The sequence below is a fragment of the Nicotiana tabacum genome, chromosome 8 (genome assembly GCF_000715075.1).
Source record: "Nicotiana tabacum cultivar K326 chromosome 8, ASM71507v2, whole genome shotgun sequence".
Classification (NCBI taxonomy): Eukaryota; Viridiplantae; Streptophyta; class Magnoliopsida; order Solanales; family Solanaceae; genus Nicotiana; species Nicotiana tabacum.
The window spans coordinates 67,465,376-67,478,545 of record NC_134087.1 but is presented as its reverse complement, the minus strand read 5'-3'; the positions used below and the strand labels follow the sequence as shown (position 1 = coordinate 67,478,545).

Genomic DNA, 13,170 nt, shown 5'->3' with positions numbered 1-13,170 from the left:
AAAACTCTCTCTTCTTTTGCCCCGAGGATTAGGCTTAGCCGAACCTCGTTAAATACTTGTGTTGATTTTTCTTCTCTATTTGCTTTGTATGAGATTGTGTGCTAGTTAAACCACGATATTCCGCAACAAATTCATTGAGTTAAACAACATATATTTGTTTTCTATCGTTTGACATGGTTTGCTTTTTCATCCTATTAATATTTTTCCATGCGTGGAGCATTAGAATCATGTATAAGTCTGCAAGATATTGAAGATTTGGTAAGAATGGAGGTGTCTATCTGTGTGTGTGAGAGAGAGCGCGCTACGATTAATATTTGAGTGATGACTGCTATAACTAAATATAGCCAATAGATGTAGAATATATATATATATATATATAATCGTGTATAATTTATATATATCGATTAGAAAAAGTAAAGAATAAATATGATTTGCGTAGAGATACCTTTATTCATCCAACGGACAATCAAGTATTAGCATTTGAGATTGATCATCAAAGAAAGAAATGATGTTATATGCAAGCATCTATAAATGAGTTCCAGGCGGAATGCACTAGGAGATGCAGAAACTTAGTACTCCAAATTATTTTTCCAACAAAAAGTTCCATTTCTACTAAAATTGAAAGAATTACAAATTTAAAAAAAAAAAAAAAAAAAAAAAAGAGTACAATTTCAGAGACTAATAATCAAATCATCCTACAATTTCTTGGTTGGTATGTTGACGAGTTAACAAAAATTAAATAAATGATAAAAGAACAATAATAAGGCCATCTGAAAAGAATAAAGAAAGAAATTATGAATTTTAATTAATGTTTTTGCGCTTCTAAGTTCTATCCGACGTTAATCATCATTTTCACAAATTCATCAAAGTTGACTTGACCATCACCATCCAAATCTGCTTCTTTAATCATCTGCTCGACCTCTTCATCTGTTAGTTTCTCCCCTAAATTGATCATTACATGCCTCAGCTGCATAGGATCAAACACAAATTTCAATTCAATATCTTGTTATAATTTCCTGTATTTAAACCAGAAAATTAACTTAATTATACTAAAAAAGAAAGTCAAACGAGCCAGTGCATTGCTCGGTGTGAACTATGGAAAAATTCATTGGACGAAAAGGACATGTTTGAAACAACTGTATAATTAAGAATATTTTATTATAATGACAGATCAATTCACGTGTCAATCCCTTAGCAGCCAGGGGTTAACTAAATTCCTTCCACTAAACCCTATTAGTTGTGATAAGAATGAATTTATTTTTAATATATCCATTGAGTATATGTAGTTCTTTTTTATTTGAAAAGAACGTTTTCTTGTTGTGGTCCTCGTCAACAATATGAGTACCGGCCGTACACGATTGACTAGAAACAGATCTAGTGATTATATAAGAGTATTTGATATAGATTAGAACATGGATATTTTACAGCATATTAGAAGAAAATAGCATAACATGATAATTGAATTTATTCAAAACAACAATCAAGTTACGATAAAAAAAAGGTTTTTGGCTAATTTCCTTTTCCTACTATTTATTCTTTTGGAATGTAATTTTACATTAGACAAGCTTTTTTAATATGGTGCGTGATTCAACAAGCGATTCAAATGATAACAAGTTTGTGGTTTGTTCACCAAAAGTAAATCTAGAAAGAATGTGATTTATATTACCTACATTTTGATTTTCTAAATAGGTATACATATATAGTTCGAGCTGAAAAGCAGTAAATTTATACGTAAATTTATAGAACTCGACATAGAATTATAATTGCGACGAATAAAATCATACTTAAAATAGTTGATTTATTTGGAAAAAAGAGTGACCTCGTTAGCAGATATATAACCATTTTGATCTTTGTCGAACACCTTGAAAGCCTCTTTAAGTTCTTCCTCAGCATCAGTGTCCTGTTTATGAAAATAAGAAAAGCGTTAATAGCCCTTAATCAGAGCCTTGTTTACTAAAAAGGTGGCATATGTTTTACTCATGCATATGTATAACAAAGATAAATTTGTTCAAGTCCAAAAATAAGCTGCAAATTAAAGAGCTATTAGCTCGACATATATATTCATAGGGAGGGAGGGAGAATCAAAATTTAAAACACCTCATATTGTTTTGTTAAATTTTACCTTCATTTTCTTGGCCATAAGGTTCAGGAATTCAGTGAATTCAATGGTTCCATTCCCATCTGAATCAACTTCAGTGATCATATCCTGCAGCTCTTCCTTTGTTGGATTTTGATCTAGTGACCTTATTACTGTCGCTAATTCTTCGACTGTAATGCAACCTGTTACATGGAATTCATTGAAAGACCACAATGTCAAAGTTAGAAACAACTTACTAAAGGAAAAATTAAGAGACTAGCTACTAATTACCATCTCCATCTCTGTCAAATAGACTGAAAGCTTCTTGCAATTCAACAATTTGTTCTTGGTTCAATATATCTCCCATGATATTTTGGACTTTTTAGTACCTCGAAATTAAAGGACAGAGAAAGAACAGCTTGAAAGAGAGTAGAAAATGGGAGAAAAGAAAGTTGCGTATAGCTCAATCCTCGCTGGGCTTTATGTAGAGAAGTTATGTAATACTATGTCAAGAGGGGACTTACGTATAAATGCATCCCATTTTCTTTTCAAGCTCCCCAAAAATATGGAAACGCATATTGAATTCAAAAGAAAATTAGGGAAGTAGAGACAACAATCTAGGGTGTGAGTGTGACGTACGTGAGAAAAGTATTACTTAGTATAAATATATAATTAAACACATATCTAGGAAAAATTACGCCAATCTTGTACTAGTAATGGAGTAGTATTTTAAAGAATATAGTACTACTCATTTTGAACTAATAATAAGTCTCTCTTAACAAGATTTAGACAAAATTAATTAGCAGAGTCAAAAATGAAGTTAGTCGTGGATTAGGTGTTGTAGTCATGACTCATGACTTTGTCACTTCCCATCTCAGAGCATGACCAAATTAAACCATAAAACGATTCGGCAATCTGCATTTTCTGCTGCTATTAATTTCTTGGATATTCCACCTCTTTTCGGTGCACAAAATTATTTCCTTTTTTTTTATAAATTCAAAAGATAAAGAAAAATAATACTTACTCATACTAAGTAAATAAATATAAACAGCTGGAGTGTTAGATGAGTAGGGGACAGAGGGCATTGAAAGAGAAGACTGGAGAAGGCATGGGGAGGTGTGTACTGTTGTACTTCGACTAAAACTTAATTCAATATGGAGTATTGTTTTGTTTTGTTTTTCTTTTCCACCAAATATTGATCCACTCAATGAGAACATTGGCATTGCTTGCAAAATTTTATTTTTTGAGCTTGCAACATTTTAATTTTGAGTTTCTATAAAAGTATTTATTTAAAAATAACTTATTCTTTCCACATATGTAAAGTTACTTGAGATTCAAAGTGCATTAGAAAAATATTTTTGTAAGGAAACTAGGGCCACTATAACCATTAGCGATGCCTAATTTGCTAATTTAGTTACGTAGGGTAGGGACAAACAATTAGTCAAAGTATCCAGCTGGATATTCTTGTACACAACTCTCAAGGTAATTGGTGGCCAACCAGTTACTGTCTCACCCTATTGAAAATGAATCAATATATTTATGCAACACGATTAAGGCGACATCTTATTTTTAGCAAGCATAACTGCATGCTCTACCTGTAAAATAATTTTAGTAAATAAAAAACGGCATGCTCTACTTGCTATGTATCATTCACAATTGAATACCTGCTTTTCTAGCAATTTTGTGAAGTTTTGGGACTTGAATATTGATGTTGAAATATGTTTTGTAGCAATTTTGTGAAGTTTTGGGACTTGAATGTTGCTGAAATAAATACTACTAAGTCTTCGTGATGATCAATTGATCAAATGGTCGTATTCATAATAGTAGACCTCAAAAGGGCACGTCTTTTTGAAAACATATGTCCTTTCATGAAAACGTGTTATTTGGAGAAATGCAACTTTTCATAAAGTATGTGTCTTATTCCTTCACAAAAATACAATAACTAATGTCTTTGTTGACCTTTGAATAGAAAGACTTAAGGATCGTTTGGTAGGGTATATAACAATAGTAATAATAGGGTGTATTAGTGATGACGGGATTAGTATACCGTTGGAATTAGCTATGCTGAGATTAGTTAGGTTGAAAATATATGATTATCCATGAATTAAACCATGATATAGTTAATTTTATGGTTTGCTATGTATAGGAATAGTATTGAATAGGAAATATAACTATATAGGTTGGAAAAAGAATACTACCAAAGGATTAATAATATCAAAGCTAATATATGTATTATTTTTCCTAATACAGCCTACCAAATCACGGCTAACAGAGCATTCATAATATGTGATGTGTAGTAAACTCACTTCACAAATACTGAAGTGTGAAGTGAATCCCATAGCTAATAATAAGAACCGATTTTTGCGCTAAATGTAAAATTTATAAGATTTCTTTGTATCAAGAGAGAATACATGCTGTTAAACCGTTAGCAAACTTGGAGTTTCTGGCAAAAGTTATCCTTAAATTATAGGTCAAAGCAAGGGGTACATCCTTGTCTTATCCTAGTAAACAAAAACCATCCTTATACTATTTAAAAAGTTGCAAGAATCATCCTTCCGTTAAATTTTATCACAAAAACTAACATCATCATCAAAATACCATGTCCATCACATGCCTTTTCCCATCAAATTTCCAATATTGTCCCTCCTACCCAATCGTCTTCCACCTTTGCCAAAAAGGACTAAGACTTCAAAACTAGAAGTTTCTTTCCATATGAACTTCACACCCAACTATGGTATGATAGTTGGAACTCTCCGATCTCATGCTATACTATTTCTTGCTACCTTCCTTTTGGAGAGGAAAGTGCAAAGCCTTTAAAAATAGTGGAAGAGTTTTGACTTTCTAAGCAGCATCATGTATTTCAATGCACGTACGGTAGATTTTTGATATTCTATCTTTAATTTGAGGTGATGATGCAAGGTTTGTTTTTAAAATGTGACTCCAACTTCGGTTTAGCTCAACTATTGTGAAACCACTCACTCCGACAAATGGAAGAGAACTAATCTAGTTTCTGACTTTCAGGTTCTTGATTTAGAGCTAGAACCTTTTAATTTTTCTCATTTATAGGTAGACTAATAAAACTGACACAAAGAGAATCGGCACCCTCATCAAAGCTCGGCACAAATATAAGATTTTACATGATCATAATGCACTTCCATCTCAAGGTCGTGCCAATCTCTTGTTATCATCTGCTTGTTATAAGAAGACAACTTAAGGAGAAGTTATTTCAGTGTAGGCCATTTTTGTTCATTAAATAGCAGCAACTTTAAAGAAGAAATAAGCAGCACCTAGTTCATCCTGCTAGTTTTCTTGAAGAAGAAGAAGAAGAAAGGGAGGAAACAAAAATTAAGAAGGAAAAAGAAGACGGTCAACATGTTCTTGGAAAAGTCGATTGGGCAGGAGGGACAATATTGGAAAATTGAGGGGAAAAGGCACGTGATGGACATGGTCTTTTGACGAAGCTGTTAGTTTTTGTGATAAAATTTAATGGAAGGATGATTCTTGCAACTTTTTAAATAGTATAAGGATGGTTTTTGTTTACTAGGATAAGACAAGGATGTGCCCTTGGTTTGAGCCATAGTTTAAGGATGATTTTTGCCAAAAACTCGCAAACTTGTGAACCTTTAAGTTACTCCAAGTTTTACCAATATAAATTAAAAGTTTCAAATAAATAAGCGTATCTTGGACAATCGAATTCTCTTGTGTCGCCTAAATAACTAATTAATATTGTTTGACCAAAAAGTGTTGAGCTTTTAGTTAAACTAATTAATAAGAAGACTTTGGGCAAATCTTAACCAACAATAATTTATTCTAGATCTAAGATAGATGATGAGAGTAAGCAAACATAGCATACATAAGATTTAACTGTAATCTTGATTAAATCACATTATATAAAAAGATGATGACAATTTCAATAATGTTGAACAACAATGAGGATACATGGATGGAACAGGCCACCGATCTTTAATAAGGTAGAACCCCATACATTTGGTGTGATGAGACTAACGATATATGTTGAAGATCTGAGGTTCCTTGCTTCTTTCTCCTTCGTGGAGAGAGAGAGATGAAGATCTCTCCTCTTTTTTGGGAATAGTTTTTTGATTTGTTCCGCCCCTCTGCTTCTTCTTCTCACATAGTTTATATACTAGATTTTCTTCCTTACCCAACGATCATTAACCATAGTACTTAAGTCATTTGACTATATTATGGGTTGACCCCTTGAAATGCCTTGATATCTAATTCACCTCTCAGATATCCTAAATACATGACTTCGGTCGTGGCCGAGGTGCGTGTCGTTACAACATGGTATGGATATGACAGTTCCAAGTAACTTTTCGTCGTCCCTTCCCACGCTGATTCTTATCTAGTCAGATTTTGAACCATACTGTTAGTCCCTCCGCTCGTTGGGGTCGCCTCTTGGCGAGCTCGATGGGCGAACTCTATTGATTCGAAAATTGGGAAAATTTTGAACGCTTTATGCGAGAGGCGAGCACCTCTTGGCAAGGTAGCGACGTGATGTTTCGAGAGCTACGTCAGACCGTTACGTCAGTTCAAAATGTCATTAATACTTCTCATGCGTCATTATAGCACATGTTCTCTATGCATTATGTCGTTTCCAGTGCCATTTCCGTTTTCTAAATGGCGATGTTTGGGTTTCCCGCTCAGGCCATTCATATCCCTATAATTAGGAGAGAATCTTTCATTTGAATGTTACGCTTCTCAATCGCTCAAGAGATTCTTGCAACTCTTCTTCTTCTTCTTCTTCTTCAGTTTCTCATATTTCTGCTTCTGTGAGGATTTGCTGTGACTGCTACCTTTTTTCCCTCATCACTCTTGTTTCCTTTAATCAAAGAAAAGATGGTCAGTGCTTCTTCTAATTCTGATAGAGCTGTTGGTGCTCCGATGTCGGAAAATTATGTACCCCTAGTCGGAGAGGGAGTGGAGATGGTGGAGGATGGGGGTTTTCCGACGGTAGATGAGGTGGTTCCCCGCCCAGGGAAGGCGAGGACCAACTTTAATAGCCCTACTAGAGACGAGCCAGAGCCCGTTCTTTCTACGATGGATGTTTGCAGCGCTCACAGTGTTCAAAGCCAAATGGGGGATCCCTGATCACATTGAGCTGGTTCCTGTGGATCATGACATAATGCATTTACACCGTCTGAGCTACTGCATGTTTTATGCATATCCCTTTGTTATCAGGTACACGCTTCCCCTTCCTTATTTGGTGGTGGATTTCTGCCGCTTCTATGAGGTGCGTCCGGCTCAAATTTCTCCGTACGCGTACAAGCTTTTCCTTATGCTCATCAAGTACGCGGAGCTGGCCGGCCGAGGAATTTCTCTACGACACATGCTTCACCTCTTCGACCCCCATTTTCTTCGGGGTACGATGATTCACATGCGTCATCGAGGAACGAAGAGTTTGCTGGTAAAAATGGACGACAAGGCAAATCGCCGCTTTTGGGAGAGCTTTTTCTATATCCGAACAGAGCACGTCATGTCAAACCCTGTAGGTTTCCTGAGATGTCGAATTTCGCCCGTAGGTCTTTTTTTCTTTTTACTTTATGCATTTTTTGTGTAGATGTTGGTTGTCTCCCTTTAATGACCTCGTTGAGGGTTTGTTTTTGTTTTTTGTAGCCGAGAGAGTACCTCCTCTGCTAGTTGCTAATATTCGCGAGTGGGTGAGCACGATTCTTCCCCATACGATGGGGATTCGCGAATGGGCACCTTTCCATAAGAAGTTTGGGCACAAACCTCTTGCTGGTAAGTCGGCTCGTTGTGGTCCGTTACTTTGTTCTTTGCTCCATATTTTCTTTTACCTTGTCTTTGTTTGACCGAATCTCCTTTCATTAGCAGGTCGGAGAGGAGTGAGAAGGGCGAGGGCTCCTGCGCTTGCTTTCCTCCAGCCGACTTCCTCTGCTCGGCCCATTCTAAGAGCAACCGCGAGTGAGGGCACCCAAAGTTTGGCTACTCGGCAGATCATGTCCGCGGCTGGACCTGTTCGTTTGGAGGTTGCTCCCCGGTCCGACACTCCGGTTCTCACATTCCGTTCAACAGATGAACCTTCTCGCAACAGTGGCGAAGAAGCACCGTCAAAGAGGCGGAGGTTGTTAGAGAGGGTGTCTTTAGTTGAGACGTCCTCGAAGGGCGACCCTACTTTGGCGGTATCTGAAGCTGGCGGTGACACCATCCTAGGTACGGAGGCGACACCTATTTTGATCATGGAAGAGACCATCGTGGCAGAGGGATAGAGTTCGAGGGCCACCGCAATTGTTCCAAGTTGTCCATCGTCATCTCGGCAGGGTCGCACCCCCTCTTCGACTAATAAGAGGTTGAAGGGTGTGGTGGTGGATGATTACGAATCTGATTCCGACATCGATCCTGAGGACATGAGGATGTTCGAGTAAGGCTTTACCAGGGTCGATGTGAGGGCAGAAGTTCCTTCTCGTGTGCTCAAGATTCCATAGAATTTTAACTTGTTGGAGGACACAGTTGAGTTGGTGCCTCAATTTGACCTTCTGTGTTCCGTCGTTAAAAGTGAGTCTCTTCGAGAGATCAATGATTCCACTTTGTCACGTGGTATGGCCAGGATGGCCTTGAGGGTGAGTTTCCTTTCGCCTTTTTCTTTGTTTTGTGCTATTTTGTTTTTGCTGATTACTCCCCTATTTTTCTTTTTTATTTAGACTTACATGATGGAGATCAAGAGTGCTCGTAGGGATGAGACCAGGGCCGAAGTCTTTTTGAAAATGGCTGCAAAGTATCGCCAGTGTCGCACCAAGTGCCGTGAGATGCAGCTGGGCGGGCAGTAGCACTCAATCCATTAGAGAGGAGTTGGAGAAAAGGGATGAGGAATTGATGCGATCTATCCGTGAATACAGTGAGCTCGAGGAGTTACTCCATGCCAAAGCCGAGGAGCTCGAATTGGGCAAGGGGGTTGCGGCGAAATGCGAAGACCTTCAGGCGAAGGTGTTGTCTTTGCGAGACGAGCTTGAACAAAACACCACCAGAGTCGCCGACCTAAGCGCAGAATGGACGAAGAAAGTGGTTGAGCTAGAAAAGAACGTAGCTGAGTTAGAGAAAGTCGGGGGGCTCGAGTATCGGCTTTGGCGAGGGCGGCGGCACTGAAAGACACTATCCGCGTCCTTAGGTCTGAGCGGGAAATCGAAAGGGCGACGGCCACACTAAGGGAGGCACGGCTCGAGGAGCGGATCGGTGAACTTGATCGGGATGCTTCAAGCCTGGGAGATCGAGTTACGGCTCTTGAGGATGAGAAGGTGCAGTTGTTGGCTCAAGCCCACCCTCAAGAATCTGCCCATGCTACTGTCCTCCATCGCTTGTGTAACGACCCGACTGGTCATTTTGAGTAATTGCATCTGATTCGGCAGTTTGAGGTCACAAGACACTTCATATTAGGTGTATCGACTTGCGTTCATGGTTGAATTCAATTTCCGGTTGATTCGGAGTCGAATTGGAAGAAGGAATCTAGTTTTGGAAGCTTAAGCAGTGAGAATTTGACCGGAATTTGACTTTTGAGTAAACGGCTCCGGAATAAGTTTTGGATGATGTCAGCAGCTTCGTATGATGATTTTGGACTTAGGTGTGCGTTTGAATTCGGATTTGGAGTCCTGTAGGGTAATTTGAGCCATTTCGGCGAAAGTTGGAAAAGTTGAAGTTTGAAAAATGGAAAAGTTTGAACCATAGTTGACTTTGGTGATATTGGGGTCGAAATGCAATTCCGAGAGGTTGAACAGCTCTGTCTTGTCATTTAGGACTTGTCTGCAAAATTTGGCGTCATTCCGAGTTGGTTTGATTGGTTTCGGCACGAGTTTTCAAAGTTTGAAGATTTGGAAATTCATAAGTTCGACTCATTGTGTAATTCGCCATTTTGACGTTGTTGGATATGATTTGAGACCCCGAGCGAGTCTGTGTTAGGTTATAGAACTTGTTCGTGTGTTTAGACGGAGTCTCAGGGGCCTCGGGTGTGTTCCGGGTGGGCTACGAGCCATTTCCTTCTATTTTTGAATTGCTGTTTCTGTCTTCTGGTTTCCTTCTTCGCGATCGCGAAGTGTTTCTACTGATCACTTTATAATCCTTCTTCGCGCTTGTGTTTATCACCTCGCGTCCGCGAAGGTCTGCCTCCTCCTTCGTCGTGTTCGCGTTCGCGTAGTTATACCATTTCACTCTCCGCGTTCGCGTACCACTTCACGTATTCGCGAAGAGCAGTCGTTGGGCCATCAGATTCTTATTCTTCGCGTTCGCAAACGTGTTGTCGTGTTCGCGAAGCATAACCTAGGCAGCCTTCATTCTTCCTTCTTCGCGAATGCGGTCCTTCCTTCAGGTTCGCGATTCTTTGACGCCTGGGCAGAATATATATCTTCGAATTGAGGGTTAGACCATTTTTATCATATCTTGACCTGTAGAGCTCGGTTTTGAGCGATTCCTTGTGTTTCAAGCAATTCGATTGGATAAGTGTTATTCACCTAGAATTTAACATATTCCATGATTTTGTCTTCATCTTTATCATTTAACTTGTATTTTGGGTTGAGGAAAATGTGGATTTTTGAAGAAAATTTCTAAAATGAAAAATCATGATTTGAAGGGCGAAATGATATCGGAATTTGATAATTTTTGTATGGTTGAACTCGTATCAGAATGGGTATTTGGTTTTTGTAAAATTTATCGGGTTCCGAGGTGCTGGCCCGGGGGTCAACTTTTGGACTGATTTTCAGAATTTGATAAAGATTGCAGCTTTATGATCCAGAATAGTTTTTTATGTGTTCTATTTGTGATTTGAAGTTATTTTGGTTAGATTTGAGCCATCTGGAGGTCATTTAATCCGAGAAGTTTATTGTTGAGTATCGGTTTGTCTTCTTTGAGATAAGTATCTTGGCTAACCTTGTGTGGGGGACTTCCCCTTAGAATTTGAGTCCTCTATGCTAATTGTAGTCCGTGCATGTGAGGTGACGAGTTCGTGCTCGGTCTTATTTGTGGAAAACTTGCCTTTTAGGGTTATTAGGTCCTTATGTTCATTAAGTGGGAAGTTGTTCTAATACGATTGGGTTCCTATTTGCTAGTTTCACCTCTACATGCTCTATACGATGTCCTTAGTACTTATTTACCTCTTACTTGTTATTTGACCCTTATTTGCCTTAATTGAAGTGATTGACCTCCTTATTGTTTTGTTACTTCTTAATTGTGAGTTCCTCTATAACTTGGTGCATATATGCTACATGTCCAAATTGTTGTGGTTGTCTATGTAGTTATCATGTGCCTTATTTGTCTTGTTGTTTTTGTAAAGGTTGTTGTACTCCTTGATTTTTTCGTGATTCTCTTGTTATTATGTACTCATACTCTTGGTGATAGAAATTCTTGTAATTGAGTTATTGAATTGTTGTTGTTATTTTAAACTATGTCTGCTGGGATCGAGTTGCACGCCGCAACAGGAGGAATGATATTGAGGAGGAATAAGGGTGAAATGTGATTGTCTAGTAGGATCGGGTTGCACGCCGCAACAAGAGTAATAATGGTGGATTGGTAGGATCGGGTTGCACGCCGCAACAGGAGGAATAAGGGTGATATATTGAGGAGTAATAAGGATGGATTGATGGGATCGGGTTGCGTGCCGCAATATATTATATTTTTTATTATGATATCGATATTGTCCGGTGGGATCGGGTTGCACGCCGCAACAGGAGGAATAAGGGTGGATTGATAAGGAGTAATAAGGGTGAATATACATATCTTGTATTTTGGTATTCCATGTTTTACTGTATTGACTTTAGTTCATTCGTACAAGACTTTGATAATTTGTATTTTTAGTTTCGCTGAGTTTTGAGGATCGAGTTATTGACATTAATTTATTGACTTGCCGTCATTTCTTGAGTTCTGTCCAAGATACTATTATTCTGATGAATTAATTTTCAAGGTAAATTTACTATGTTGATTCAATTCCTACTGCCCTGCGAAGTTGTTAGTAATATGGTGTTTTAAAATAAAGGAATTAATATTACGCTACCTTGTATGACTTTTAAATTAGAACTCGTCGTATATAAATTTCAATAGTACATATTCTAATAATTGTTATATTCTATTTCAATTGATTTTTCAATAAAATTTTCTTAACCCGTCTGAGGTTGTATTTATTTAAAAGGAATTTTTATTAAGTTTTAATTTAATAAATCTTATATGAAAGGCAATAGCTTATTCGATGTTGTATTAAAGGTTATTTTCTTCACTCAAATAATTTCTAAAATAATTTCATCTTTTCTCGCTGATTTTCCTATTTGATTTAGAAACTGTAATTTACTTTATGTTACATAAATGTGACTCCTTGAACATCTTAATTTGCGTTTGTTACATGCATTATGTACTGAGTAGAACGTGATTTTATTGTGCAAAGTGAAAAGGAAATATGTGGGCACAAGGTGTCATGTGTGTTAAAGGTTTGGAAGTTGTGATTTTGAGATGAGGTTCCGAGTACCAGGATGGTTGGAACTCTGTGTATTATAAATGATGTGATTGGTTGAGTTAATATTTCTTTCTCTTATTTGGTCACATTTTACTGATATGTATCCCGACTGTGTTGGCGTGTAATACCTGGTTATTTTCGTTATCATATGTATTTTCCCCTTATTGTCTCCATTGTTTTAATTTGATTTCTCCCCTGCTACTGGTATTACTTTGTTATCTTTATCCTGTTAATGTATTCTCATATCCTGTTCAATTTATTAGACCAGTAGATGCCTTGACAGTTTTTCGTCACTACTCCACCGAGGTTAGTCTTGATACTTACTGGGCACCATTGTGGTGTACTAATACTACACTTCTGTATATTTTTGTATAGATCCAAATATATTATCGTTAGTGTGAGTAGCTAATTTTTTACCATGTTTGAATTTATTCCCACTTTTCTCCACTCACTACCCACTTTACCCACTTTCCCCACTCATGTTCCTCACTCTCCCCACTTTCCCCACTCATGTTCCCCACTCTCCCCAAAATATTTCCTCCACTCACACCATTCACAACCTTAAGACACACATTAGCTCTCTCTCCTTGGAAAATAAGCAGAAATACCAGCTCCATTCTCTCCATTA

The 13,170-nt window shown here is 37.8% G+C and overlaps 1 protein-coding gene across 1 annotated transcript; it reads right to left on the bottom strand.

The window, feature by feature from the left end:
- Positions 1–585: 585 nt before the first annotated feature.
- Positions 586–2,587, bottom strand: LOC107819387 (calmodulin-2-like). Its single transcript, XM_016645492.2, has 4 exons — positions 2,369–2,587; positions 2,123–2,280; positions 1,820–1,900; positions 586–967 (listed from the first exon to the last, which is right to left on the bottom strand). Exons 1-4 carry the CDS (start codon positions 2,442–2,444, stop codon positions 830–832), a joined length of 453 nt encoding a protein of 150 aa, XP_016500978.1. The 5' UTR covers positions 2,445–2,587; the 3' UTR covers positions 586–829.
- Between the last annotated feature and the right edge of the window lie 10,583 nt (positions 2,588–13,170).